The sequence below is a fragment of the Centruroides vittatus genome, unplaced genomic scaffold (genome assembly GCF_030686945.1).
Source record: "Centruroides vittatus isolate TY-2023 unplaced genomic scaffold, ASM3068694v2 contig_900, whole genome shotgun sequence".
NCBI lineage: Eukaryota > Metazoa > Arthropoda > Arachnida > Scorpiones > Buthidae > Centruroides > Centruroides vittatus.
In genome coordinates this window covers 1,383,542-1,408,174 of record NW_027122591.1, presented here as the reverse complement: position 1 = coordinate 1,408,174, position 24,633 = coordinate 1,383,542, and the positions used below count along the sequence as shown (strand labels likewise).

Genomic DNA, 24,633 nt, shown 5'->3' with positions numbered 1-24,633 from the left:
AAGTATAACTTTTACTTCTAAATATTTAAAAATATATATAGTTCATTAATTTCTATTTTAAAAAATGTTAATAAGCACATTCATATTTTATTAAACAGTGAATTTCTGTATATAATAAAAGAGTGATGAAGTTTACTCCTACATTTCAAATCTAAAACAAATATATCAGACAAAAAAACTGGCACATATAAACTGGAACTATAAACTAAACCAACAAAATTCACACCTAAATGCTAATTAGTTTGCATTGCAGTAAACAAATATAATTGCATTCAATAAAAATATTGCTGTTCTTGTTATATGTAAAATTTTTTTTATAATATAAAGCACATAATACAGTATAAATATATAAATTTTTTATTTATTTCAAGTTTATGAGAATATAAATTATTATATATTCTTTATGTGTAGTAGTTTAAATTTATTGTTGTATAGTAATAAAATTAGTCTGGATAATTTTAGTAATAGTCTTCTGAAATTTTATTTAACTAATAATAACAGCAATGAATATGCTCTACCATTAAATTTAATAATTTTGACTATTAAAATGTGTTTAAAAAATTTATAATTGGTTTTAAAATTTTATATAACTATGATATAATGGTTACATTGAAAGTATGTAAAATGGTTGTGATAAAAGATAATTTTATTATACAAGAATAATTATCATAAATATTATATTTATGTTTTCCTAATGTTATCTCTTAAAATATCCATATAAATCTATAAATATCCATAGTTATGATCTGGCTATCATACTTAAATATAATAATTGCCAAAGTTATTTTCTTTTTTTGTTAGTCACTATTATTTTATGTGATATTAATTTAATTTTTAATCATTTGTATATATGGATTTGGATAAGAAACTTTTCCTTATTTATAATAAGTAAATATTAAAAGAAATAATATACAAATGAATAGAGGTAACAGAAATTATATTTATATTAATGTAGTTAAACTGTTTCATTTTAAATAGTTTACAGATTGTTTTAAGATTATTTTTTTATGTTTATAATGAAAAATTTTGCTCTTTGATAATTGTTCTCATATTGTTTATTTTCAAGAAAATAATGCTAATACAACAATTTTTTAAATGGGAAAACTTCGAACTTTGAAATATTAATGTTTGAAATAGAAATTGCTAGTTATATGTTGAATCATTTATTTCTCAATTCTTGTCTAAATATTGTTTGGTTTTAATAAAATCTGTGAAGAAAAGTCCATAAATAAGTGTATGAAAAAAGTTGAAAACTACTAAGATTAAAGAATTTTAATGTTTTTACTTTAAATATACTGTTATGTTAATCATATATATTGTACCATTGAATTTTGTTAGATTATATATTTTTAAAAATTATTTTGTTGATAAATTTATTGACTATATTAAAAAATTGTTATAAATAGATGCGGTGTCAATTATTGACTCAATGATTGAATAATAGATTAATTGTTCTATTATTATTACATGAAGTATTTAATATTAATTTTTTTTAAATTTCAAAATAATTAATTAAAATTAAAATTTGGAATTTAAAATTTTTGTTAGTAATTATATTTTATTAACTACTTGATATATATTATGTATGGCAAATGAGAAGTTTTTCATTAAATAATGGTGTATAGTTAATTTAAATAAATAATTATACAATAAAATTACAGAATAAAAAGAAAATAAATTATTTATATATACTTAATATAATTAATAATAATCTTATTAAAATTATTATTTTATAATTCTGAATTCTTTTATTGTTGTCTAGCAACTTTCAAATCGGCGTTCAGAACATGAAAAGTTAAGAAAACAGATTAAAGAAATGTGGCAAAAGGAAATTAAAAAAATGGTTGGTTTTATTTATTTTAGTGTGTGTACATATTATATATTAATTTTTAATTAATCTTTTATTTTATATAAGAAAAATTTATTTTATCTAAGTAGAAATACAAATAATTTAAATAATATAAAAATAGAAATTTGAGAAATATAAAAAAAGAATGCAATGATTGTATCAAGAAATTAATAAATATTTTTTTTCAGTATTTTTATGTCAATATCAATTTTTTAGTTAATTAAATGTAAAAATATAGCATAAATAAAATTTTATATACATTAAAGTACTTGTAATTTCATAAATTTGAAAACTTAATTGCTGTAGTAGTAATAAAATTACATTGTGTAAAAAAAAAAGAAAAAAATAATTGCTTAAGCTTCAAGACTCCAAAAAAATTGATAACAACTAAACATACCGTAGTTTTCTAGCAAAAAGTAAATATATAAGAGTGTATATTAAAATGTAATGTACAATACTGTTTGTATTGTTAATGTTTCCACATAACTTTAATATTCTACATTTCAAGTCTTTGTATTTAAAGCAAGTCTACTCCATGTAAATGTTCTACATTCTGAATTTTATATTTGGCTATTTCAAAATACGTTCTTTTTAATGTTGTAATTATTCTGTTTGTGCCCGAAGAAGACCTATCAACTAGGTCAAAAATGTTTACAGTAAAGGTTAAAAATTTCTTGCTGGAAATCTAAGATTTGTTTATTTGTCATTTAAATTATTTCAGTGTAGTGCAATTAATTATAAAAAACATTCTCAGTCTTACATTGGATCAAGCTTAATTTACAAAGGTAATTAATAAATTAAAAAAATACATAAATAACATATGTTTAAATTTTAAAATATGTTAAGTAAAATTATATATTCAAATCTAATTTATTAAGAGTTTTTTTTTAATTAGACTTTTAGTTCAGTAATATTTTGTTTGATTAACGTCAAAGTTCAAAATATAATTTTCTCATTTTTGTTTATGTCCATTAATATATGGTTTAATATTTTATCATACATATTGTGTTCATCATATCATTAACATATTTTTCATTTTATGCTTTTAGATGATACTGTATAATAAAGAGGAAAATTTAATAATTTTATTAACAAGATTTATATAAGATTTTAATTTGATAAAAGAAAACTGAATTTCAAATTTTAGTAAGACAGAAATTCATTATTATTATTATTGAATACTTCTTCCTTCACATTTTTTCTTTTTATCATGTGTACCCAGAATATAATTTTATTCATAAGTCACAAATACTGGGTAATATTATTATTGTATTGAGTGAGGTGATCTTTATAGTTGACAAAAATGACTTCAGTATATCATTGATAAAGAAGAAATTTCTGACTGGGATATGTATCATATTAATATAATCATTTCATCTATCTCTGTTGAATATATTTTTTTTTTGAACTTTTTTTACAAGTTATAACAATTTCCAAATTGATAGGAAAAGATTTTTTTTAATCTAGAAAGCCATTTAAAAAATATTTTATCAATTGATCATTTGAGCAAAAACTAATGAGTGAAATACTTTTTGGCAAGATTACTGGACAAATTGGCATTAAACAAAACAAATATGAAATAAATACTATTGAACTGCTAAAATTAGGACAGAATGATATGGAATAGTATTCTTGTTATGTATTCATTTATTTCTTTATTAATACAGTAGAAATTCATTAATCTTGCACCTTTGAAAAGTAGACAATAATCCTGCATGCTAGCATTCTGTAAATTGAAATTTGTTTGGACATTGCTATGCTAAAGAGCCCCCACAGAAATCAAGTTAAAGATGGAAGTGCAGCAGTGCATGATTATTTGTTATGTTCAGATTTTGTTATATATTCCAAGTAATTGATGTCATAGAGACTAGTAACATATACAGATGTCACAACCCTTCTATATCCATTTTTAAAAAGTAACAAAGAGCATTAAATCAACTTTAAAAATCTTTAATGCTTGGCATTTCAGATAAGTAAACACAAACCTATTTAACCATTATTACAATGAAGTAGTACACGCCTTTATCGATTATTCACATACAAATTGTCATCCAACACCATTTCACATACAATTTTACAACTTATAAAGTTGTATGTGAACTGTTAAGTGACAAGTTGACAATTCTAGAGATGGTGACTAATGCCTGCCTCTGCTGCCAAATTACATAGTCTTTAATTAATAATAATAGTAGTAATATAGCCCAAAATAATTTGGCTCTAATACAGTAGAGCATCGATTATCCGACTTAATTGGGGACTGGGGTTGGTCGGATAACCGAAAAGTACGAAAAAAATACATTATTAGTATAGTGTATACAGTATTAGTATAGTGTAGGCCTGGTTTAAATACTAGCCTCCCTTTCATGGTCGAGCCAGTGCTGCCAGCTAAAACATGCAAAAATTTAACAAAAATAATATTAAAGTAGCCAAGACATAACCAAATATTGTAGCGCCACATCACTAGCGGACATTTGAATTTGCCGACTAGAACGTGGTCAGTTAACCAATAAGTCAGTCAATCGGGGGTCGGATAATCGATGCTCTACTGTATATAGCTATCAGGTTTGGATCCAAAATCTATGTTCAGATTAATTATTTAAAGAGTTTGTAAAAAACAAATCAGAAGCTAACAGCATCTGATACAAAATATACAACAATGTCTGTAATATTTAAATTGCACATGTGGAATTTTGCAAAAATACAAAAAATATCCAGTAATCCTTCAGTTTTGATAATATGACATTTCTCTGGGTTTGTAGATATTGATTAACAAACTTATAACAACTTTATAATAAAGTACAATAGAATATGTTCAGTCTTCTCTTATTAATTTCAATTTATCATTGAAATTAATGAAAGAAGACTGTTTAAAAATTTTTTGTTTATTTAATTTATAATCAAATTAAATAGAAATTTTTTTTTTTACTAAATAATCTCTTTTGGAGTCCTGAAACTTTAAATAAGTAACTTATCTGCTGTTATTCTAGTTTTTCTAACATGTATGCAAAAATATATATGTTAGCATTTTACTCTGAATAAAAATGAAATTATTATTTTATAACATACTTTTATACATATAGTAAGAGCCCGCTTATCGCTGTTTCGGTATTATGCGGTAGTATAGGAATTCCCCGAGATCACACGCAGTGTTGGGATCAAGGCGTAATATCAAATTTTAAAGCTTATTATCTGCGGCGGACATTCCAACAACTGATTGATAAAACAGATGGAGCAGATAAACAATCCATTAGAGATTTTTGGAAAAACTATAATATCATGGATTCTGTAGACAACATCAATCTTTCCTGGAACGAGGTGATCGAGAAATGTTTTGAGAGGAGTATGGAAGAATGTATGGCCGGAGCTAAGCAAGGATGTTGACACAAGAGAATCCATTGTTGATGTCAACGAAATTGTCAAGCTAGCTAATGAAACAGGGTTGGATAATATAAATGCACAGGATATTGAAGAATTATTGCAAGTTACAACTGGAGAAAGTTTTTCCAATGATGATCTTAAAGAATTAGTAGAACAGGTGCATGAAGATGACGAAATTAGCATTTCTGAAGGTGAGGAACAAAAGGAACTTTCAACGGATTTTCTAAAAAAAAGTTTAGCCAGTATAACGGAAATAATGGATCGGTTTATACAAAATGATTTCAATTTCGATAGAAGTTCAAAGGCAAGACTAAGTGTCACGGATGTGATGTCTTGCTATCGACAACTGCTTGCTGAACGAAACAGGAAAAGGCAAACTACGTTAGATGACTTCTTCACAAAAAAACAAAAGATGTCAAATGAGGAAGAACTTTCCTCCTCACAAACATAACTTCTTTACTCAAACTTTTTTTTTATTTTCATGAATGTTTTATGAATAAATATCGATATTAGCAATAAATAAGTCTATAATTAATGTAATAAAAAAGTATTTAACAGTAAATGTTACAAAATAAAACAAAAAAACTGATAAATTTTCTTATTCTCTGTTCTGTTTCACATATCCTTCTTATTTACATGTTAAGATGACCCATTTAACGCTGTTTCGTTTAGCGCTCTGTCATCTAGGAACACATTCCCGCATTAAGCGGGGTCTTACTGTATTATATTTTTGTTCAATGAAGAAATTTGTCAAACTACAAAAAAATATAGTTTTGTATGGTTTTTTTTTGTTTATTTAAATATTGAAATAAAATTGCTTAAAAACAAATTATTATTTATATATTTATTTAGCATGAAGCTATTAGTAATATGAAAAAAGCTAAAGCATCATACTTTCAAAGACAACAAGAATATGAAAAAGCTAAAGAATCAGTATTGAAAGCTGAAAGCACAGAAGGTGCTGAAACCAGTAAAGTAGATAAGAAACGCCGTATTGAAGATGATGCTCTACATAAAGCCATTGAAGCTGAAACAACTTATAAAGCATGCATTGCAGAAGCTAATGAACAAACAGTGAACTTGGAAAAAGTGAAGGTAATTTATAAATTAACTAGCTTTATTACAAATGTGATAAATTTACCATTTTTAATTACAAAGTCCAACTAAATTTCAGGTTCTTTTTAGTTTTGAACTAATATTCATAAAAAGTATTAATATTTCATCTTTTATTATTAATAATATATTTCATTTCAAGGCCAAAGTTTTAAAAGAAGTGAGAGAGCTCATTTATCAGTGTGATCAAACAATGAAAGCAGTGACAGCAGGTTATTTTCAGCTTCAGTATACGACATCAACTCCTGCACCTGTCCAGGTATTAATTTATTATTGTATTATAATTATTATTTCAAACTTATTCTAGTCATACAGCTACTAAATTAAAGTAAATGTAGTTTCAGATGTTATGTGAAAGTGCTAAGTCATATGAAGTAGGCTCACAGTATATGGAATTTGTAAAACAAAAAGTATTACCTTATCGAACCATGCATAAACTTATTCCATTCACTTTTGAACCTTATTGTGGAGAAAGCAGGTTAATTTTCAGGATTTGTTTGTCTAGGATGGTGCAAAAGTAATCATCTGTTTTTTATTTATAATTTTTGAAAAATATAACGAAAAAGACAAACTGTAAATAGCATCAGGTTCTTTAAGTTATACAGATTCATCACAAATCTCCTGACTTTAATGTTGTTTTACTTCTGGAAGGGAGTTTAAAAATTGATCTAACAAAAAAAGGTCATTAAAAAATGAGTGATTACTTTTGAATCACCTTGTATTTGTTTTTATACACACATGATTTTTAATTTACATCTTTATAATTTCAGAGATAGGGAATGTAAAATAAATGAGCCTACAGAAGAAGAAGGCTCATTTAACTTTTTAAAACATCAAGTATTAGAAGCTAGACTTTCTGCAGAAAGTAGAGGTATAAGTTTTATTAAGAATCATTAATATTAGAAACAGCAATATTTTTAAACTTTTTAATAAATATATATATATATATATATAATATTATTTATCAGAAAAAAAAGTTCCTTCAAAAGCTTGGAATACATCTGTAAGAGCTATTGGAAGTGATTCAGATAGTATCAGTAGTTGTCCAAGTAATAAATCACAAGATACTAGCCCTACTGCTAGTCCACATGCCTCAGGAAGAAAAATATTAACAGTATCATCAGGAGATGAGTTAGAAACTGATCATGATAATGGTGATTATAATTTTACAATATTTGAAATATCTAAATATTATTAAATATCTGTGCTTAGATATTACTTCAATGATATATGCAATAAAGAAAAAAATACATTTAATTTTCCTTTTAGCAGATGGCCTTTACAATTATAATCGACAACCCACAATGTCAAAAGCTGCAGAGACTCATAGTTTTAGAAAACTGAAGACTTTATCTCGATGTCGAGAGTGTGATTGTTATGTGTGTTTTCAAGGTTTTGAATGTTCTGAAGTAAGATTTAAAAATTTTAAAATGATTTTATAATTAATTAATTAATAATTAAAATTATTATTATAACAATTGTTTCAGTGTGGTTTACCTTGTCATAAAAAATGTCTAGAAGTCTTAGCATTGCAATGTGGACATAAACGTCTTCCTAACAAAATGACAACATTTGGTGTTGAGTTAACAACACATGCAGAAAAATTGGGAGGGAGAATACCTCACATTATTACAAAGTGTGTAAATGAAATAGAAAATAGAGGATTATTAATTAAGGTAAAATTTAACCATAACAAAATACTTTTATATGAATTTTTATCTTGTTTTTTTGTGTGTGTGTGTATATATATATATATATATCATTTTTAAAATTTTTCTCTATAAAGAATTGTTTAAAAAATGTTGAAACATAATAGTAAGTAAAATATGTATACAGAAAATTTTTTGAAAATACAAATCAAATAAAGTAACTTCTTATATTTTAAATATGGGTATAGATAATTATAATCATATTAAATTCCAAAAAAAGTAATTTTCTGAAAAATAAGCTTTCTTATTAAAACTTTTGTTTAAAAATAAAAAGTTTCACTTACTGTTTTTTATTCACATTTTAATTTTTAATTCATACATTATAGTTTGTTAATATGTACATTTTACTCGGCATTACCTATATGAATCTGACAATATTTAAACTTTATATATTTGACATAAGCTGTTTTATTTCATGTCTTTTGCATTTGATTGTTTTTGCCAGAACTTTCCTGAAGACAGTTTATATTTTTTTTTAAATTGTAAAGATCCAAAAATTTATTATTTAATGTTTTCAAAGTTTTATATCAAATTTTTACAAAACATAAATGCAATTTATAAGCCGTTCTTAAAATTATACAAAAAATTCACCTATTCAAGGTTTTAATTTTAAAGTATTTTAGTCATTATCAAGTTTTCTTGGTCTGAATGTGATAAATTTTACTATTTTGGATTTCAATATATAATATTGAAAACTTAACATGGTACAATAGCAAACTTCACACAAAAACTTTTCCAAAATTTCACTTCAAAAATTTATTTCGGGCATCTTTACTCTCTTGTAAATTCTAGATTAAATTATAAAATAATAAATTATATAATTGTGAAAAATATGATAGGAGATATATCTCAGATGAATTGTTTATTTTTATTTTTTATTGGTTTTATGCCTCAGTAAATACAATGTAACACACTATTTTAATTTAAATATTAATGTTTTTCATTTTCTTCCATTTAATTTTATTTTCATTTATTGTGTGATCTCTGATATGTAATTTATTGGACAATTTGAACAAAATAATTTGTAAATGTTATTTATGTTGTTATTTAACTTAAAATTTTAGTTTTTGCTAATCTGTAATCCAGAAAATTTTATTGTTATATATCTACAGTTCATCAGGAATTTAAAAAATTTTAATAATTAATTAAATAATAATGTTTTTGTTTATTAGTATGACATATTGTGTTTAGAGTACTATTTGTAATAATTTTATGTATTATTTTATTATTTAAATGAGATATTTTGTTCTGTTTTTATCCTTTATTTTTATATGATACCATAATTGTGCATCTGAAAATTTTATGGATTATTATTATTTTTTAAAATAACATTAGGGCATTTATCGTGTGTCTGGTGTTAAATCACGGGTTGAAAAATTGTGCCAAAGTTTTGAAAGTGGTGCAGATTTAGTAGATTTGACAGATGCACATCCAAATGTCATTGCAAATGTATTAAAGCTATATTTAAGACAGCTTCCAGAACCACTACTTACCTTTAGATATTATCCTGACTTCATTAATATTGCAAAAGTAAGTGTAAAAATATCAGTTGATTATCATACAAATTTAATTTAAGATTATAAAGGCTTCTTATTATAAGAATATATTTTTTATTTTACAGTATTATCCTAGTTTGAAAGAAGAATATACACAAATAGACGAAGCTGTAAAAGAACTTAAAATATTAGTCCGACAGTTACCCATTATTCATTATACAACACTTGCTTATCTAATGCATCATTTGAAAAGGTAAAATAAACTTTTATTGTAATATTTTCATATGTATAGATTAAAATAAAAATTTGAATTAAAATTGATAAAAATAAAAACTTACGGTTTAATGGAAAATAACTTTTTGTGTGCCAATTATTACTGAATTTTAAGATTTTTTAAATAAATTTAGTACCAAGATATATAAAGTTGTCAGTTCTTGTTAATTTAACTTAAGATAAAAATTTTTAATGAAAATTGCAATCCTATATATTTTAGCTTGCCAATTTCTTCAGATCATTAACTCAGTTAAAATTTGACAATCATTTTGTGTTTGGTCAGAAAGAATATGATAAAATTCTTATTTAATCTTAGAGTTTCTGATTATTCTGAGCATAACAACATGCCTCCTAGTAATTTAGGAATTGTTTTTGGTCCCACATTATTACGAACAAGGTCAGTATATTTTAAAGTATTTTAAATTTTATTTAGTTTTTTTTTTTTTTAGATTTTTAGAAATTTAGATTTTAAATTATTTTAAAATCTGAAACAAAACAATAAATATTTAATACTAAATATATATTATTCAATATTTTAGTGAAGGCACGGCATCTTTAAGCTCCTTAGTAGATACTGTACATCAAACACGTATTATTGAACTTTTAATTAATTATGCTCTTGAAATATTTGATGATCACAAAGATCCAAATCAGTTTATAGAGTTAAATATGTCAGGTAGAATATTTTGAATGTAACATTTTAAATTTATTAAGAAATAAACATTTTAAATAATTTTTTTTTTTTTAATTATTAGAAAAAAGAAAAGTCAGTAGAACACTATCTGGAACAAATCAAACTGGTGATGTTGATATGTTTGATGATAACCATAATAGTGTGTTGTATGAAAGTGCTCAGTCCAAGAAAACAGAAAAACAAATTTTTATGCAAGATACAAGTGATTTTACACCATCATCAGGTAATTATTTCTCCATTTGTTGTATAATTAAAAAATTTGTTAATATTCTAAGAAACATTGTTTTTTTACAGATGATTTATTAGGCTCTAGTGTAGTTTCTGATGATGATTTTCCTGATATGCTACCAGATGATAATCTTATAAGAAAGTCCCCATTGCTTCCTTACAATAAAGGAGTGTTAAGACAGTCGGATAATTTATATACACTGCAAAGAAAAGAAATATTAAATACATTAGATTCCAGAACACAGTCTTCTTCACCTGCAGTATCAGAAACAAGTCATTCCAGCATACATAGTGTGCCTCTAAAGTCATTCGAGGAAGATTCTATTGCACCATCTGATGTTGGAAGTTTTGACGAACCACCTGTGCCACCTCCAAGGAGAAATGTGGCTTTAAGTTCTGATAAAAAATATACTACTGAACATTCAACATCATCTGCAGAAGATAGTGGAGTAAATAGTCAAGAAGAAACTAGTCAGGCATCTTGTGCATTTTCATCTGTAACTTCCGTCAATATGAGCAGTTCTGGAAATAGACTTTCGACATCTGCTATAACCGCAGAATTAAGACGACAGTTTTTTGAAGCCCCACCTCAATCTATGGTTGATTTAAGCATTATTCATCCTTGTTCCGGTCTTAGTAGTGATTCAAAACATTTTAGTGAATATGTCGATGTTTCAAAATCAACTTATCAATCCACTCATAGTACTCCCAAGTCTATAATGGAAGGATATTCTGAAAGAGAAACTACTTCAAAAGAGAGAGGTGATTATTCCATTTACTATTTAAAAATATTTGTACTAGTGTATGAAGTAATTCAAATAATTTAATCTGATTGTGCTTTATTGAATTTTGTGATTTTCAACTTAAGTTGTTATTATTATTATTATTACAGGATTAGATTGATTTTGATAGAAAAATTCAATCAATATTCAAAATAACTTTCTAGATTACAATAAAAACAATTTCTAATATAAAAAAATCCAGCAATAAATTGTCTTTGGCACCATTTCTTACAAGATTTTGTTAAAAACTAACTTTTGCCGTTTTATAATAATTAATAGTATAGAAAGTTTAATTTTGGAGGTAGAAATGAATTTTATAAAAAATTGTAAATACTAATAATAAGTAAAAATCATGACGCATGACTCTCCTCTATCTTTTCACCTCTTGATCTATAACAACCAAAATTTGATAGCCTCAATACTTCTTATTTACAAGTTACCATTCCAAATTTTGTTAATTAACCATGATCCCATCCTAAGATATTAAACAAAATACATGCTAACATGCACGTGTCAAAGAAATTTTAGGAATTTTCCTGTTTTTTTTTTTCCCTTTTTGTTCAGAGGGTCTCAAAATGTGGAGATTTTCAAAAAAACCCCAGACTCAAATTTGACACTATTTCAGTACTTCCTATATATATCATAAGCTGGAAAGAAAAGGGCTGTAAAATTAACATAACAACATATTTTTAATTCTTTAGATTGAGTAGCTAATTTGGAACAATATTTTCATTAGACTAAAACTAAAGAATTTTTAAATTAGGACAAAAATATTTCAATAACTATGGATTTTGTTTATAAGTTTAACTTTACATTTTAAAAATTTATTAAAAATATGATAAAATTATGATTTTCATCTAAAATCTATTGTTAAGTACAAGGATGAATCATTTGAAATTACTTTAATATATTATAAGTATGAAGTATTTGAAACTATATTACAAAATTTTAACTTATTCCTTAATTAAAAAAGGTTAAATGATGAGTATTATTAATTTGAACAATAAATACACTTAAGGGAAGTAGTAGGATTTTCTATCATCAAAAAGAATTTTGCTTTTGTTTCATATTCAACAAAATATTCAATTGTTACTTGATTAAAAATATATACAGTATGTATCAAATATAATTATTGAAGCATAAATTTTTAAATATCAAGTTTTAATTAGAAATATATAAATTTAATTAAATTCATATGCTTTTCAAATTGTTGATAAGTAAAAATTTCACAGATGCAAATCAGTTTGTATTTAAGTAATTAAATTTGATACAGTTTAACAGATGTTAACATCTTTTATACAGTAATATATTAAAGATAAAACATTCCTTTAAAATGCATGCCTAAACCATAGCCCTGTATATTCAACCAAAAGCTTTAATTAGATATTTAATGGTACCAATAGTCCTTTAATAATTATTTAGATCTTTGATTTTTATTTAAAACATTGAGCAGGAATTTTATAAATAATGATTTAATGATGAGAGTAAGTGGAATGATTTTCATCATTCTTAAATCATTCTTTTTATATATTTACTTAAGAAATAATTTCTTAAATTTATCTTTTTGTGATATATTTTCAGGATGTTATATACTCTATATATTATATAATGTAGCACATTCTGAAAATATTAATTTTTTTTTTTTTTTTAAATCCCTGAAAACTTTTAGCTTCAAAATTTCTTTTCACAAAGTTTAATTTATGTAATGATTTTAAAGGTTTTAATAAAAGTAAATCATTATTAACAATATTTCTGACTTAATATAACTTTTATTTATTTGCATATATGAATACTAATTTTTTTTTTCTTAATTGCATTTTTCTTTATTCAATATTTATTTAGTTAGACAATATTAAACATTTATGTGTAATTTATAAATCTTGAATATAGTAAAAATTTTTGCATTTGTTTGTTCATAAAATTAGAAAATATAACAAAATTACCACTGACAATAAAATACTAATAAGCTATTAAGGTATATAAAAATGTATTCTATTAAAATTTTGATTCCAATACATGAATATTTTTTTTCTTTTAAAAGTCCAAGAAGATTTAAGTTCAAGTGGTAGTAATTTATATTCCAGTCCATTATCTGAGAGCATTAGTTCTCTCGGACAACGTTACATGCCATCACTTAGTTCATCTTACAGCAGTAGAACTATTTTCAGCTCGACAGGAGCAACATCTGGCATAAATTTACCTACTAAAAAGATTAACAACTCAAGGTACAGTTGTCTTCTCTTAATTACTTTGAAATATTATTAACATAACAATTTATTAAAATTTATAATTTTAGTCATTCTTTGGTGCATAATAAAGACTTGCAAACGAAACAAGGTAGTAATGGAGATAGTGAATATTCTAGTCAACAAACTGTTTCTTCTTCTAAAAGCTCAGAATCTTCACAACAATACATCACAACGAAAATGTTAATGGAGTCCGGTTCCTTATTAGAAACACAGCATTCTGAGAAAGCCGAGAAACTGACGCAGAGCGAACTGTCCATTTTAACTTCGTCCGCCACCTCGAGCGATCCGCAGGAAATCGGGACTTCCAAGATGATGGACAAATTCTCTCCTAGCAGACAACCTCGTTTTGTGTGAGCATTGGTTATCGTGTCTTGTATATAAGTGGATAATTGTGTAAAGCACATTGTACATAATCAAACTACAGACAGAAATGAAATTATTTAAGTGAAAAGAATATACTCATCTAATCATATATATTCTGTTATAGTTCAGCTTGCAATTTTTTCATTTTAATAATAATTTTAAAGAAAATTGCATTGCTTAGAACTTTTTACAATTCAGATTTGCTTTGTTGATAGTATGACTGTTTCATACAGATACGGGCATATTGTAATAACATAATTTGTGCCTTATTTTTCTGTAAATGTTCCTCTCTAATATACTAGTCAACTTAGCTTCTACTCCTATCATTTCAAAACAGTATTATCAAAACAAATTGCGTTTCATTTATATACTGTATATTACATTGGCTGATAGTGCAAAGACAGGTTATATCTGTCAAAAAAATAATCATTTAGTTAAATTTGTGATAATGTTAAAAATTTTTACAGTCCAAGAGATATGTACAAATGTTCAGAATTAAAAAAAAAAAGATATCTGTATAAATATGCACTGCTTGTATTTTATAAATATATTTTTAATGTACGAAAACAACAGCAAAGAAACCAACTGATACTGTCACTTATAATCTGATGCAAAATTTATGAGTCAAAGTTAAAAATTTTTAACTATAAATTATCCAAAGAATTAAATTTTAAAATTTTAATTTACTAAGAGACTATTTTTTACATATTTTTTTTAATACTTGAAAATTGCTTCTGTTTATTTACTAATAGGAATGTAATTAAAATTTTTTACTTTATTTTTTGGTCCAAATGGCTAAAAAAATTTTTAATACCTCAGTAAAAATTGTGTATGTTCTGTCAAGGTAAATATCCACTATTATTTTTTTTTGTTTTTTAGCATCATAAAAGAAAGATTCGAAAAATCAATTTTTTTTTAAAAAAAGAATTTATTGGTTTTTTTTTTCAATGATCACAAATTAGTTTTAATACAAATATGAAGTGGAATGAGCAAAAAGTTATCGAAAATACGAGTCTGTATTTCGAGTTCATTCACGCATTTTTAGTTAAAAACATTTGCAACAATAATATAATTTTTTTTTCTTTTAGGTATTATTTTTATCAAAATTTGACATCTAATATTTTCCGGAATACACGTTTTCGACACATATTTCTTCTCTGGTACAAAAGAATAACAACCTGAGGGTTCAACAAATAAATCCGCATCAATACCAAAGGATATCACAGAGTAGTATTATTATTATTTTCCTCTTCACTTTATTATTATTATTTTTATTTTTTAATTTAAAAAGATATGGAAGATTTTTTGCGGGAATTTAATTTCGTTTTGTTTTTGTTTTTTTTTTTTACCTAGATATGATTATGGGTATTAATGTTATAAGGCCTCGCTTGAAACTTTTCCCATAAATCCCCAAGCTTCATAAATACTCTACAATGTCACATTTAATAGTTGGTTGAGATAAGTGCCTGGATGATCGATAGGGTTTTCTAACGGTATGAGGCACGTAATGCCTTTCTTGTATAACAGATACTCTAGACGCGGTTTGTGGTAGTTCCGCACTGTGTCTTCGTATAGTCTCAGGGGGTATTAATCTGGAATATCTTGCATTACCTGGAAATAAAAGTAAACACGCGTATTAAATTAAGTAATGGCTCCTATATATATATATTCGCATTATGAAAGCTACCTTCTTCTTCGTTTAGTTTATTGACTCTCGATTCTTCATCGTCGTGAGCTCTAGGAGTTGGAGGTGACTCGCTGCTACTAGATGCATCCGCATATTTTGCTATCAAACTAAATTCTTCCAATAGGGAACGGGGTCTAAGTGATATCTTATTGTTCATAATTACGTCCGTTGGCGAGTGGTTTAATTCGGGACACGATTTCTCGGCTCTCACTCGAGTTGGCTCCTCGTCCACTTCCAGAATAGGGAAGCGTACCGAATGAGCAGAAATTTTCCTGTTTACAAATCAATAAACTTTATTCCATGCCGTGAAAAATAAATTATCAAAAGAAATTCGTTACCTTGTTTGATATTCCGGTTTGATTTCCAGTAATTGCATTTCGGTCGAGATATACGAGCTTTTTGATATCTCTTCAGAATATGTTTCTGCTGCAATGTGCGTAGATTACCGTTTTTAAAAAAAATAAAAATGGTTACTTATACGAGTATATATAAATATATTTTTAATGTTAAGTACCTACTCGCACCATAAGAAATGACAATTTCTTCGCAAGGTGAAGAAGAATCTTCCATTATCGGTGACGATACGTGCATTCCGTGACTAATGATGATCAGTGGTTCCTCCAGTTCTTTCAGTTTTGCCATTATTTTTTGTAGTTTTAGCGTAGTCTAAATATGAAATTATGTAAATTTGACGTAATACCGATGATATACACAACAAATGTTCATACCTCTTCTAACTTTTTTCTATATTTTCTATTATCTTCCTGTAATAATTTTAATCTGCAATGAATAGTCTCGTCTTGCGAACTTCTCCGTGATTTTTTCAGAGGCTTTAAAGTTGCCCTTACTCTTGTATGAGCCCCGTGAGGATTTCTCCACAACTCGAACAACTATAAATAATTCATAATCTTTAAAAATATATATTTTTTAAATATCAAAACTAGATATTTTCTAACAAAGTAAGGAATATGGGCTCACCAGTCTCACCTTGGGTACAAATACCAAACACAGAGTCGCCGTAGAGCAAAATATTATAAAAGAAGAGATGATGACGAATGCGGCATCCTGGTGTTCTCTTAACAGATAAGACACGGCGGCACCCATGACGCACATGATTACCACGTTGTACACGCTCATTCCTATATATTTTGAGTCGTTAAGAGCGGGGATGCTCACGTGACGCGTCTCCCATGCCAAAAAACATCCGAATGCCTGAAGTAAATTGGTACCACTGTATAATTTTGTGACGTAGTTGACAACTACATAACACTTACCATTAACAGACCCTTATAAGCATATATGGATCCTAAAAATATACTCATTCTTTCACTTTGACAGAATTCCATAACTGGTATAATCTGCACATCGTCGTTTTCGGAAGATAGCTGCAGGATTATTAGATTAAAAAATTATTTTTAAGCTTCATAAATAATTTTAATTAAACAAAATTACCTCAGGTTCTCCGGTGCTGGTATCGCGATAAAACGGATCTACAATTTGCCACGTGACCAAAATAGCAATGTCTATGATTACCAAAACTCCGACCACCATAAACAATTTATAGTCTTTGATCATCTAATTATCCAAATTAAAAATTAGTTTAAAATAATAATAATTTCCAAGATTAAAGTTTTAATTTCACCTTTTTATTTAATTTAATATTCGTAAAAATTGCATGAACACGCCATGTTTTACTGAACATTGAACCAAATGCCAAAGTAAATCCGGACATCAGGACCCACGCCCGAGCCTGTAATTTAATTTACTAATTTAATTATTTCATTTTAATAATTAAAAGAAATATTAATAATTAAATTCCTTACCGTGCAGACATATCGAAAATGTTTTTCGCTTGTCATTTCGCTATCTAATCCTAATAAAATTACGCTTGTATAGGTTAATATGCATCCGATAATTATTAAATTATTTAAATACGGGCTCGACATTTTGATGTACCTAATTTTAACGGACAAGTAATTAAAGATGGGATTATTATTACTATTATTATTTTCCTGTTGTCTTATACAAAAATATCGTACCTCTGATTTCTATACTTGATGTTAATGCTGAGGAAAATTGTAGCGGATAAAATTCCAAGAAGAGCCAGAGCAGAAAGTATCAAATAACTAACTCTACTGACTCTAACTCTAATCGTGTCTTGTCTTGTCTGATCTGCGGGTGGCCCCGAACCTATATATATATATATATTTAAAGAAATTCGAATAATAATTTTAAAAAATTAATTTCTTTTTCGTAATTTCCATGCTGGAAATGTGTATTAAAGAACGTAAAATATACCTCTCCACATTATCGATTTCCCTTTTTTGAATTCTAGTCGACTCGTTACAGAATGATATTCTCCGATATTTACTTCTTCTCCGTCTAAAAAGAAGAAAAAAAAAAAAAAAGAAAAATTCGTTTTGAAAATCTTGAATAAATTTTCTAGAAATGTGAGTTTTGAAATACGCTGACATTGCAATTTTTCAATTTAAAATATTAATGATTTGTTATTTAAAATAAATGTAATATATTTAAGCTCTCCGTCCTGTGCCTTTTAAAAACAAGGTCTTTTAATTACGTCCATCGTGGGTTAGGCCAGTCCGAAATGGGCCGACGTACCCGGGACAGACCCTCCCTTAAGAAATACCTAGGGTTTCCGAGTGCCCGGATTCGAACCCATATCCACAGAATGGTGACTCCTTAAGCAAGGAATTTATGTTCGTGACAATAACTATCGTAGCGCTTCCTTTAAAAATAGTCACCATTTTGTTTGCTTTTAGTATATAAAGGTAATTTTATTATTATGATTTAAAAATCTAAAAGTAATTATAAAAATTTTTTGTGTTTTTAGTCAAGCATTTCTTCTATAAAAATATTTTAAAATTTGTTTTCATTGTTTAAGTTTTTTTTTTATAAGCCTAGGCTTATAAAACAGGCTAGTTGTTCTATTGTTTCAAAAGAACAGAATAGCCCATTTATATATACATATAAAACGTCAATGATCATTGATGGTTAAAGAGCCGAAAAGGGCGAACTTTATAATTAAAAAAAAAAAAATTTCAATGGGATGCTTTTATTGAAGGTATATCCAATCTTTTATATAAATTTAAAGTACGAGACGGTGTGTAAAAGATTTAACAATTCAACTTCTCAAAAGAACAGTTGTCTAATTAATCTTTTCTGAAATAAGATGACGACAAAGAATTCGGCTAGGTGAAAAGAAGCTAAATAAGCGAGCCGATGACATTGTTTTGTATGAAGTAGTCCTGACTGTTTGATCGACTTGTTTACTGAGCAATTTCTAATTCAGTGATATTAGTTCTGGTACACTTATTGTCTGTTTCTCACGAAACGAACTATACTAGGGATGGCAAACCTTTTTGGATTCCGCGTGCCACATAGTAAGCATAATTATCTTTAAAAATATGTGCCGAAGTTTTAGACTTGCAATAACGATATTTAAAGAAATGAAATAAATATTCTTTAATTAAAATAAATGCAAAGCTGACAGGAATAATTGAAAAAAACAGGCGATAAACCGAAATCGTATGTTATATTACGTGCCAGATGATTTCTTCAGACGTGCCATAGGTTCGCCACCCTTGGACTATTGGTTTGCTTATACTTACAAAGAAAGGACACGGCTGGCTACCCATCGATTTTGATCAGCTTGGACACGATGAAATAACATCGAAAATGAACAGGTACGTGTCCGAGCTTTTTGTTCAATGTGTCTTGCAAATATTAGTTTTTTGTTTGAAAATTCAAAGATTTGTAGCTTAGAGTTATAAGCCGTGACGAAAGACGTATTCGAGAGCGCCGCGTATCATGGTTTGTTCAACCCACTGTGTGTGTTACTTATTCTGTATAAATAATCGGATAGAAATGAATATTTAGCGTGCATTTTAATTTTTAAATGTACTTATTATTAGGCTAACCAGACGTCCGGGACTGTCCCGGTTTTGACGATGTGATCCCTGCGTTCCGGCCAGTTTGTCATTTTGTTCAAGTTATTTGGTAAAATTTTAAAAATGCCAAATATACAAGAAGTAAAAATAGTGCAGCGTGAGGTAAAATGGCGATTTGGCAACTAAAATATCCCCTCTATTACACTCACTGTTGCCAATCTAAATATTTTGTATCTAGATCTAAGTACTTTTAATGTTATCTAGATGTTTTCACCAAAAATCTATAGCATGTGGTCTAATGAATTTAGATATTTTATTTTTTCATCCAGATATTCTTTCACAGAATTTATAATAGCACGTAGCCTATGAGATCCGGATATTTTTATTTCATTTTTTAGATATTTTGTTTCAGAGTTGGCAACATTGAAACTTACATTGGCCCGTCATTGTTGTGCATGTCCTATTTTAGTGGAGTTCGAATTACTAGTCGGTATTTGCCATTATTTTGTACTGTGCATTAAATTAATTTAATATCCAAAATGCCAAAGAGAAACCGTGTGTTTACTGATGAATTAAAAAAGGATTATCCGTTTTTGAAGACAGTTTGTAACCGTATTGACAAAGTGAAATGCCAATTGTGTTAATGTGTACCTAGGTAGTCCAAGATGGCGGCTCGTCTCCGATTCCAGCAATCAGAAGACAAGGAACAGTGGGGACGCACGTTCTAACCTAACCTATTCTAATAAATTACCATAATTATTAGTAACCAAATTATTAGACTAGGTTAGGTTAGGTTAGGTTAGAACGTGCGTCCGCACTGTTCCCTGTCTTCTGATTGCTGGAATCGGAGACGAACCGCCATTTTGGACTACCTAGGTACACATTAACCGCCAAGTGTGCTTTTCAGCATTTTCAATAACTCGTGGGCGTTCGGACATTAAAATCACTTGAAAAGTGCGAAACATAAAGCAAAGCCTAGTAGCACCAGCGGAAGGAACTTCCTCAAATATATTATCATATTTTAAAGGTACCGATTTAAATTGCATTAAAATAACATAGAATTTTTAAATACAAATCACACTAATGATAAATATTAATAACTTTTTAATAATAAGGTATGTTCGGTTATTATTAAGGAAAGAGTTATTAGAAATTGCGGTTAATGTTACCCTTGGGGCCAAGATGGCGGCTCGTCTCTGATTCCAGCAAGGAAACAGTGGGACGCACGTTCTAACTTAACCTAACCTAACCTATTCTAATAAATTACCATAATTATTAGCAACCAAATTATTAGAATAGGTTAGGTTAGGTTAGAACGTGCGTCCCACTGTTTCCTTGCTGCAATCAGAGACAAGCCGCCATCTTGGCACCAAGGGTAACATTAACCGAAATTTCTTTTAACTCATTATTGTTTTTCTGTTAGCAACTTCTTTATTTAGCCTTTTCAATCATAGGTTTTATTTTCTGTTGCGAGTATTTTCTCAAAATTGTCTCGGTTTGAGAAAAAAATATTACGGTAAACCTTATTATGATGACTTATAAGTTGTCGAACTATACAAATACATAATTTAAATTGTCTCATTTCTTGTATTGTGGAAAAAATATCTTGTTTACGTTGTTAAATATCTTTCTTTGTGTAATTAGCTTCGATGCGAACCATGAATATTTTATCGTCGAAAACTGGAGCGGAATAACTGATGATGAATAAGGAAATAGATTTTTATAACATCTTCCCTAATAGAAAATTGACGTTTATTCTGTAACTAGCATCAGTTCCTCTTCTGCTCCTGCTTCAAAACGAAAACGAAACTGCTAGAGATATGAGCATTAGAGTGATGTTCCGATTATTTATACGAGTATTTCATTAAATATGCAAGTTCAAAATTTGTTATTTTTTATTAGGTAAAAATTATATAAATAACAAAACCAGAGCTATAGTTTGTCGGCGTTAATTTAACGACGCTTTTACAAACCATGCTTTGCGGCGCTCTCGAATATGTCTTCCATCATGGCTTACAATTACACTCAAACCTGTTTTTGTGCGATTTTTTTATATGTGCAATGTGTTTTGTGCAATTATTTTTGTGCAGTATAGCAATTTGATTGAAATTCATATACCGCACACAAAAAATCACACAAAACAAATCGCACAAAAACAGGTATAGACAAAAAATCTTCGAATTTCCAAAACATCAAAAACTAATATTTGCAAAGCTCATTTTCGATGTAATTCTACCATGCCTAAAATTGGTGGTTAGCCAGTTATGCCCTCTTATTGTTAGCTGCTTGTCACTTGGAAGCACCCTATAGTTTTAATACAAAGTATACACCGCATAACTCGGACAAATTTTTTTGACAATAGAAAAAGTTATAGACTTTACAACTTGGTGCATAGGTAGACACTAGGTATCTTTAATTAACATCACTCTTTATTCAGGAATATCCGACCGGTATTGGTGTGTAAGATATTCCCGAATAAAGAGTGATGTTAAAGATGCCCAGTATCTACCGACTGTACATTGCTGTACCGTCATGAAATTTTTGAGCTTACTTTCTGTAATAATAAATTTAGCAGTATAATCTCAGCTCAATAAAACTTCTGATCGTAATAAACTACTGTACTGTACATTCACGTTATCGTTTTCCACGTCGTGGAAGGAAACATTCGGTAAACTCTGACAATTTTCATCCCCTATTAGTTCGAGTTAATGAGAGTTTACTGTATCTGCGAAGTTGAAAAATGGTAAATCGTTATAAAATTCGATAGAAAGCAAAGGTTTCTTGCTCTCGATGTGGGAAAATTTCGCTGTATAGTCGGCAATGTCAGGATACCATAAAAAGCGTAACATATTTTTTTTCAGAATTAAGAGAAACAGCAGAAAAAGAAACGGCGTGAGAGATATGAAGGGAAGCCAGCCTTCTTGATTGACATTTTGTATGAATTATCGGTTCAATTGTAGCCATCAGCCTATACGCCCCGCGCAATGAAATGCCTACTGTCCTGATGGAGCAGTAATTGATGGAAATAATTTAATAAATTAAATTAAATTCATAAAATATATTTATTTATTTTATATGTTAACGTGCCTATTCACACGATGTATGAACACGACGTCAAAATATCGCTCGTGAGCATCAACATTAGGTTATGATTTAATAATTATTGCCGAAGTTATTATTTACAAACCGAATATTTCTTAATGATAAAATGACAGAGATTAACTTTTTTACATGTTCTTCATCTTCATTAGGATTACAGTTTTCTTTTAATAAATCATTCCTTGAATACGCCAATGTTGAATTGGTTTTGATATCGTAAGATGCATTCGTTTTTGTCTAAATAGTTACACTATTATGTCAGTTTGACGTCATTCTTCCGATTTTCTTGTGATAAAGAGCGATAATTTGACATAAAAGCATACATTATTTAAACAAAGCAAATGTGCCTCTACAATAAGTCAATTAATGATGAATAGCATTTGAGCTTTTGGAGCGCATCCTCTACAACATAATAATCCGCCATTTTGTTTCTCATTGCAAAGTAAAAACAGATATTTATATTGATTAAGCAGCTTTTTTTATTTTAAGAAATAATTTAGTATGTTGCTCTACTTCAAACATTATGATAATAGCAGATAAAATATATAAATTTCTTGCTTTCCAAATGGCGAATACCGTAGAAAAATATGGCGAATAAATTAGAGAGCGCATTGGATAACAAATAAATTACAAATAACATTTGTTTCTAAGTATTTTGATATAAAAATATATGATTTTGTATTGATACTAATACAATTTTATATATTTCTATCGTACATCTTATTTGAACGTTTTATTTGTTAGATTAAATTGAACAGACCGAAACAAATTGTCATAATTTAAACACTAATGAATTTTTATTACTTGATAAAACTTAATATTAATAAATAAATATTTATGTATTTACTAACTTTAATTAACTTTCTTGAAATTATATTGTTTGAAGAAATTAAACAATTTATTTTTCACTTATTTTTATGCGACAGCTGAAATAATTAATTCAGTACAATTTGAATCTATTAAGCAAAATGATTAATTTTATATTTTTTAAATTAATAAAAATATTTATTAATTGAATTGTTAAAATAAAAGAATCTAATAAATGTAATAAGTCATTAGTGAGCTATTTTACATAAATAAATTTTTTCCAGTAATAAATTAATTAACCGAGGGTTGAGACCCAAAATGGCGGATTGTTATTCTTGTATGATACAGAACTCCATCTACGTGACGTGTAAATTAGAATTTAACATTTAACAACGCAAAAATTTCAACCAATAAGAACCAAAAATTATCGGCACGGTCAAAAAATTATGGATACTAAAACGAGACAGTGTAATAAAATAATAAAATATTTATTAAGAAAATAATGTTTGTTTTTTATCCCAATAAAGGCTTTCTTTGTGTAACGAATTAAAGGTTAACAAGCACACCAGCCGTAATCGCGACAGGTAAAATTCATTATCTTTACAGTCGAATTCCTAACACATTAATAATTTAATATCCAAACTAGCATTAAAAGCATCATTATTAATAATTAACGAAATTTAAAAAAAAAAGAAATTTGTATCTACGATAATTAAATATAAACATACTGAAGCAAACGAAATTTTCTGCATTTCGACTTTCATCAGAATATTGAGAATGCGTGACTTACGGGATTCGTGGGAATTGACAAGGCATACAAGTGAAAACGTGGAATATAACATATATTACGAGATTTGAATACGATTTTTTTAAAGCGGTACGACATTTTTTTTAAACTTTATACCGCTACCACGTTCTAAATTTCTCCGGCTGCGATACATTTTGTGATTATGACTTTCTGGTTGCACTTAACTTTAGTTAATAATTTCTTTTGGTAG

At 27.5% G+C, this 24,633-nt stretch overlaps 2 protein-coding genes across 10 annotated transcripts in view; one reads left to right on the top strand and one right to left on the bottom strand.

The window, feature by feature from the left end:
- The window catches only part of LOC136984038 (rho GTPase-activating protein 45-like), an 85,342-nt gene extending 70,684 nt beyond the window's left edge, over window positions 1–14,658 (top strand). For 3 of the 4 annotated variants that reach the window (XM_067280955.1, XM_067280953.1, XM_067280956.1), the window contains 16 exons: window positions 1,763–1,843; window positions 6,080–6,322; window positions 6,483–6,599; window positions 6,679–6,818; window positions 7,111–7,211; window positions 7,309–7,494; window positions 7,610–7,749; window positions 7,828–8,016; window positions 9,385–9,579; window positions 9,671–9,798; window positions 10,135–10,215; window positions 10,358–10,494; window positions 10,574–10,735; window positions 10,807–11,502; window positions 13,564–13,747; window positions 13,819–14,658. In XM_067280955.1, coding sequence (XP_067137056.1) covers window positions 1,763–1,843; window positions 6,080–6,322; window positions 6,483–6,599; window positions 6,679–6,818; window positions 7,111–7,211; window positions 7,309–7,494; window positions 7,610–7,749; window positions 7,828–8,016; window positions 9,385–9,579; window positions 9,671–9,798; window positions 10,135–10,215; window positions 10,358–10,494; window positions 10,574–10,735; window positions 10,807–11,502; window positions 13,564–13,747; window positions 13,819–14,125 — 3,087 coding nt within the window. In that variant the 3' untranslated portion in view covers window positions 14,126–14,658. The remainder of the gene's footprint in view (window positions 1–1,762; window positions 1,844–6,079; window positions 6,323–6,482; window positions 6,600–6,678; window positions 6,819–7,110; window positions 7,212–7,308; window positions 7,495–7,609; window positions 7,750–7,827; window positions 8,017–9,384; window positions 9,580–9,670; window positions 9,799–10,134; window positions 10,216–10,357; window positions 10,495–10,573; window positions 10,736–10,806; window positions 11,503–13,563; window positions 13,748–13,818) is intronic. The other variant, XM_067280954.1, reaches the window with a different exon arrangement.
- Window positions 14,659–15,047: 389 nt separating this feature from the next.
- The window catches only part of LOC136984040 (gamma-aminobutyric acid type B receptor subunit 2-like), a 42,452-nt gene continuing 32,866 nt past the window's right edge, over window positions 15,048–24,633 (bottom strand). For 4 of the 6 annotated variants that reach the window (XM_067280957.1, XM_067280960.1, XM_067280961.1 and 1 more), the window contains exons 9-20: window positions 18,120–18,203; window positions 17,861–18,011; window positions 17,645–17,777; window positions 17,464–17,571; window positions 17,274–17,396; window positions 17,096–17,206; window positions 16,800–17,033; window positions 16,550–16,711; window positions 16,340–16,487; window positions 16,160–16,247; window positions 15,822–16,093; window positions 15,048–15,745 (exon numbers count right to left, since the gene is read on the bottom strand). In XM_067280957.1, coding sequence (XP_067137058.1) covers window positions 15,552–15,745; window positions 15,822–16,093; window positions 16,160–16,247; window positions 16,340–16,487; window positions 16,550–16,711; window positions 16,800–17,033; window positions 17,096–17,206; window positions 17,274–17,396; window positions 17,464–17,571; window positions 17,645–17,777; window positions 17,861–18,011; window positions 18,120–18,203 — 1,808 coding nt within the window. In that variant the 3' untranslated portion in view covers window positions 15,048–15,551. The remainder of the gene's footprint in view (window positions 15,746–15,821; window positions 16,094–16,159; window positions 16,248–16,339; window positions 16,488–16,549; window positions 16,712–16,799; window positions 17,034–17,095; window positions 17,207–17,273; window positions 17,397–17,463; window positions 17,572–17,644; window positions 17,778–17,860; window positions 18,012–18,119; window positions 18,204–24,633) is intronic. The other 2 variants (XM_067280958.1, XM_067280959.1) reach the window with 2 other exon arrangements.